This window comes from Chrysochloris asiatica, unplaced genomic scaffold, assembly GCF_000296735.1.
Source record: "Chrysochloris asiatica unplaced genomic scaffold, ChrAsi1.0 scaffold00094, whole genome shotgun sequence".
In the NCBI taxonomy this organism is placed as follows: Eukaryota; Metazoa; Chordata; class Mammalia; order Afrosoricida; family Chrysochloridae; genus Chrysochloris; species Chrysochloris asiatica.
Window position 1 is genome coordinate 6,271,552 of NW_006408612.1, and position 6,241 is coordinate 6,277,792.

At 37.5% G+C, this 6,241-nt stretch overlaps 1 protein-coding gene across 2 annotated transcripts in view; it reads right to left on the reverse strand.

Moving 5' to 3' along the window:
- ATF2 (activating transcription factor 2) overlaps positions 1-6,241 on the reverse strand; it is a 116,186-nt gene that overhangs the window by 22,294 nt on the left and 87,651 nt on the right. For both annotated transcript variants that reach the window (XM_006866660.1, XM_006866661.1), the window contains one exon: positions 1,666-1,872. In XM_006866660.1, coding sequence (XP_006866722.1) covers positions 1,666-1,872 — 207 coding nt within the window. The remainder of the gene's footprint in view (positions 1-1,665; positions 1,873-6,241) is intronic.

Genomic DNA, 6,241 nt, shown 5'->3' on the forward strand with positions numbered 1-6,241 from the left:
CTTTGTTGTTGTTGTTAAGTGCCATCGAGTCGATTCCGACCCATAGTGACCCGGTGTAGGGTTTCCAAGGAGCAGCTGGTGAAGTTGAACTGCCAACCTTGCAGTTCAAAAGGCTTTGCAGTCTAGCACATTAACCCACAGTGCAACACCAGGACCCCGTACTAGAGCTCCTTTGTTGTTGTTGTTGTTGTTGTTAAGTGTTGTTGAGTTGAGTCCGACCCATAGTAACCAATTCAGTTTTTTCTAAGAAACTTTGAAGATAGTTCTTGAACATGAAAATTCATTTCTCAGATAATGATAATATAGCTAAGGGTTTTGTGGCACTGTGAGTTAATGCGCTGGACTGCAAGGTCAGTTTGAACTGCAAGGTCAGTGGTCCACGCTCACCAGCTACTCCTTGGAAACCCTATACAGGGTTCACTGTGAGTTGGAACTGACTGAATGGCATTCAACAACAACAAAGACAACAAGTATTTAAGTACATATTTAAAGTCTATATGAAGTAAGTAGTGTTTAAAATTTTTTCTACATGGCTAAAATGGTTTAAAGTAAGTCTTACAAGATAATTTATTTGATTCAAAGCTAACATGTTAATACTCAAAGCACAGAAGTTTTAATTTTAAAGATACCTGCCTCGTGTGTAAAAAAACTTATGTTAGAAAATTGACATTTGGTTAAAGGTTAAGCCTGAAGCCAGAAACTTTTCCCTAAGCATGTGAACAGCTATTTATATTGCTGACATTTCTATTTAAGATAAAGAAGAGAACAGGATCCTTGCAACCATTATTATACAAAAAAAATTTCATTTTATCTGGGGACAGACAATTCAGAAGATTGAGTTATATTAATAATAATTAGTTCATTATAATAAAATGTCTACTCAATGTTCAGCAATTGGCATTTTAGGAAGATTTTAGTGAAAAATATTCACAACATTAAAAAACCAACCAAACAAAACCAAAAGGGAAGCAAGGAAGGAAGGACACAGACTTGATGCTGTGAAGTACCATCACTGTAAATCTTACCATGGGAGTCAAAGAAGGATGCGGAAGGAGCCTTAAAACCTTTGTACCCCGCCTGTGAGGTACCTAAGAAACATATATGAGGCACATTGGCAGGGCAGTCTGAAACCGTATGTACTGCCACTGGCCATATTGTACCTGGTTTGTGGATAAATAGAGTCCTTCAGTTTCCAAAGCTGTCAATCTGGCACCTTTCACGAGCATTATATTCACTTTGAATAAAACAAACAAACAAAAGAAACAATTTATAATTAAAAGGTCAAAAGAACTTAAAAAACTGTTACTGACACAACTTTACAGTTGTGATAGAAAAAAAAAACAAACCAAGAAAAAAGTAAAATACCAGAGATATCTTTAAATTTAAAAATGTTTCGTTAGAAATTTCTATCACAACTTCAGGCCAGAAAGTTTACGGCCCTTTGTGTCATACAGGTAGCGATTTTAAATCTCATTTTTTCTGGGTGGATAGCTTTACTTCACTTCACCACTCAACTAAGTTTATAAAAGTGTGACTTACTAGAGAGTCCATATATTCCACTATTATGCCCTAAAATATTGGATAGCTAGCTAGAGAAAATAGGGAAAAACCATGCTCTTGATTATTAAAGATAAATAAAACAAAATTCATATATATGTACCATACCTGCAGTTGACCATTTAATGAACTCAAGTCTTCTGCTTTCTTTTCTAAAGACTGAACCCAGACTTTTCTTTTTTGTCGGCATCTTGAAGCTGCTGCTCGATTTCTCTCTAAAAACTTCCTCCTTTTCTCATCAGGATCTTCATTAGCTGCTCTTCTTCGACGGCCACTTGTATTCTGGGTCTGTGGAGTTGTGTGAGCTGGAGAAGCCTATAATAAACCAAAATGAGAACATGTTATACATGTATTGTGTCAAATTCGTAAACTGATATAGGCAGCAAATGGTAGTAGACAGAAGAACTACTAAGTTTTTCTAATCTCTTAGTGTGTGTCAATATTTTAAGGCAACATGAAAATCATCCTGTGGTTTAACTCCTTCCTTGAAATAAATGAGCTATGCAAGATGCTCATCATTGTTGCTGTTAAGTGCCACTGAGTTAGTTCCAACCTGTAACAACACTATGCACAACAGAACAAAACACTGCTGGTCCTGCGCCAACCTCACAATTTGAGGCTTTCTGTTCATGTAAAGATTTACAGTCTCAGAAACCATATGCAGGGTCACCTTGAGTTGGAACCAACTCCACAGCACACTACCACCACCAAATTTCCATTTTGGTAGAAACAAGCATGAAGAAATTGAAGATACAATAAAGCTGATCATTTACAGATCTTATATATTTCCAAGCATACTTTTAAACAGACTTTATGGCATTATGCAATTCTTAAAAACTACTGATTATAAATTGTTGTTGTTGTTGTTAAGTACCATGGAGTCGGTTCCGACTCATAGTGACCCTGCACAGGGTTTCTGAGGCTGTAAATCTTTACAGGAGCAGAATGCCTCGTCTTTCTCCCACGGAATCGCTGGTAGTTTCGAACTGCTGACCTTGAGGTTGGCAGCCCAACTCGTAACCACTACGCTACCAGAGCTCCTTATTATAAATTACTAAGCTGAAATTAGTAACAATTTCAACACAGAAAATTGTTTTCTATGCTATTCTGAAATGAAATATTTTACATTACATATGTAGAATTTCCTTAAGAACAGATTTTTCTAAAATTAAGGAGTGAAAGTATGTACACATTCTGTGATCTCAGATTTTGTTAAGTGCTTGAGATTTAGCTCAGTCCTTTTTTAGGGGCCAGGGGCCAGGTAATTTTTTAGTACCCATCTTTATGGTGGGAACCACACAGGAGCCCATATTTTCATTTTGGCTGGTTCCCCCAATGGATTGGCCTATTTCAATTTAATCAAAGGGGAAAAAAAACTTAATTCACTAGTCATACAGTCTTGTGTCTAGGACTATATGACAAAGATATTCCAAACAAACCTCTTATGGGTTGCCACAGAACAACTTGAATATGGAGACAGGATATGAACTGGCAATGATGTGGATGACATTATTTTGCAGCCAAAGGTATATGATCCAAAGGAGAAACCTGAAAACTTATCTTTCTATAATTAATTATATTTTTAAATTAAGCTGTGATGGTTAATTTTTTATGTAACTTGATGAGGACCGATACATACGAGGGACTTTTGTAGAGAAAAGGAATGAAAAGATCATGGACTTTTTCTAGGAATTTTTTGAATTCTCCCCCTCCTAACTATTTGGACAAACAGTACAGTGTTGCTATGAGGTATTTACATGTGTTTAGGTCAGTTGGCTTTAAGCAAAGCAGATTATGCTCTATTAAGTCAATTCTTTAGAAACTTAAGAGTAAAAAGAAGGCTTTCCTAAAGGAATATTCTGTTGCCAAACTATAAATAGGAATCCTGGTGTGGTACTGCAGGTTAAGGCGCTGGACTGCAAAGTAGGTCTGAACTGCAAGGTCAGTAGTTCAAGCTCACCAGTCACTCCTTGGTAACCCTATACAGGGTCACTAAGTATCAGAACTGACTAGACAGCACTTAACAATAACAAGAAGACTATAAATAAGATATATTGTCAGAACTTTCTTCTCTCCCTTACCAACTGACCTACCTATCTTGGAACACAAAACTGCCAAAAGTTTTATCCTGTCACCTGGCATACAGATTTTGTTCTTGGTTGTTGTTGTTGCTGAGTGCCGTCGAGTCGGTTCCGACCCATAGCGACCCTGTACAGGGTTTCCAAGGGTGTAAATCCTTACGGGAATAGAAAGCCTCATCTTTCTCCCGTGGAGCAGCTGGTAGTTTTGAACCGCTGACCTTAAGGTTCGCAACCCGATTCGTAACCACTACGCTACCAGAATAGTGACTAAACAGAAAGTGTCAGAGAGTTACTACTGTGTATTCTTAAGCCTAATGAGGAGCTTGGATCTCCAGGTGCACTAATAGTTTGTGCTCTACTGTCAAATCAAAGGCTGGTAATTTGCATCCACTCAATGGTACCAAGAGAAAAGGACTGGCCGTCAGTTTCTGCAAATACCCTATGGAGCAGCTCTACTATGAAACACATGGGGACACACTGAGCAGGAAATCACTGGATGGCAGGTAACAACAACAAGAGCTTGAGGTTGCTTAGGAAAATATATCCTCCTTTTCTCTCTCTATCCTTCCATTCATTCATTCATTCATTCAGTTTCATTAAAAAATATTTATAAGAACTATTTTAGAAATTAACAATAGAGCAGTGAGCAAGATAGATATAGTACTGCCCCATGGAACTTATAGCCAATACAGATACAAATAAAAATTATATCTAGCCTAACTATGAGAGGCTTCAAAATGTTTGTGGAAAAATTCTATTATCTGTCAATTCCATTTTTCAATGAATTTTTGAAGTCTCCTTGTATAGTGAGCATAAGAAAGCACTTAACAACAAAAGGCCATATTTTTCTTTTTCCTTTTCTTTAAAGAAAAAAACAACAAAACTTTAATTATGTAAAAACTACTATTACCTAAAAATGTAGCTATCAGCTGTATGTGGACCTTGAACAAGTTTGTACACTCCTGAATTGTATCATAAAAGTATGAGTGTATGCACACACACCCCTACCTTAGTAAACTTTTCTCTTAGCTTCTTAAATAGACTTGTTCAGTGGATGACAAACACAACTATATTCTATTTTACCTTAAGTTTCATAAAGACAAAATACAGTTATCTAAATATTTATGCTTAGGCAGCAATTTAAAACTTGCTGTTTCTCTGTGTTTGTTTGATCAGAAAGCTTTATAATGCCAACACTTGTACTACAAAGAGAAAATAAAAGGTTTGAATAGAGCTCTGAAGTGCTTAACAGAAATAAAGTAACCTTTCACTATTAAAATACATTGTTGAGAACAAACAAGATGGTGAATCAGGTGGAAGTGCAGTGAAGAGCTCTATCGGCAACAACAGAGAAGACCGGACTAAGCAGGCTCCGGGGATGGTGCCAGAACTCTGAACCACATATAAAAGAATGTTTAGAAGGCTGGAAGGATTACAGCTAGGGGAATTTGTAGCAGAAGCAAGAAATCCATTGCTTTCTAATTCAAGATGCTCAGCTGCTCCAGGAGCTGTGACCTTGGGCAAGACCAAGCAGGAGAAGGATCAGAGCAGCCACAGATGCCTGACAGAACCGCGGAGATAAAGGTGTGTGAACATTCTTTTTTTTTTTTTTTTTTGATATCTGTTCATCAGTCTCTTGCTGTCTTCTGTGCACCTTCATTCTGGTGACGAGAGGGAGTGTCTGAGTGAGTGGACACCCCACCCCCGGAGGGTTCTACTACACATTTGCACAGAGATCCTCAAAATTTAAAGTGACAGCTTCCACTATCTTGTCCACAGCCGGCCCTGAACTGTTTATCACTAAGAAAAAGGCTTGAACAGGGATTGTGGAATGGGACAGGCAGACTAAAAAGGAAACAGGCCGAAAATTAAATCCTGAGTTACATTACAACGACCAATAGTGGCATCTTGAAATTTCTCAGGAAGATGAGTGAAAAGAGAAGCCCATCTCCTGATCACATCTACATGAAGGCAATCAGAAAGCATAAAAAATACCAACTACATACACACCTAAGTATTAAGGCCACAGATAACTCCTGAATAAGGCCACAGATAACTCCTGAATATGCCCCAAAATCAGAAGTAGATGATCATATCACCACATGTCCAGAAATGAGATAAAGTGACTGAGGCAAATGAGCTGGAAGTAGACCTACACTCCATACTGGAAGATGAGCAAGCTTTGGAAATGCCTGAAGAGGAATTCAGAAAAATGATTATAAAATTTATCAAAACACTATACAATGCAATTGAGGAAAATAAGGAAGAAGTCAAGAAAGCTCTACAGGAAAAATCAAATAAAATACATGCAGCATGGGAAACAATTCAAAACCAACAGAAAGAGGTTCAAATGATTAATAATAGAATATCAGAAATGGCCACACACTGAAAGGGCAAAGGAGTAGAACTGAAGAATTAGAAGCCAAAACAAGTGAGCTAGAAGACAAATCTCTCAACACTATTAAGATAGAAGAGCAAACACAAAAAAAGGTTAAAAATATCTGAAGAGGGCGTAAGATTCATGTTGGACAACCTGAAGAGGAATAACTTAAGAATTATTGGCATTCCAGAACAGGAAGAATCAGACAAGTCCACAGAGGAGA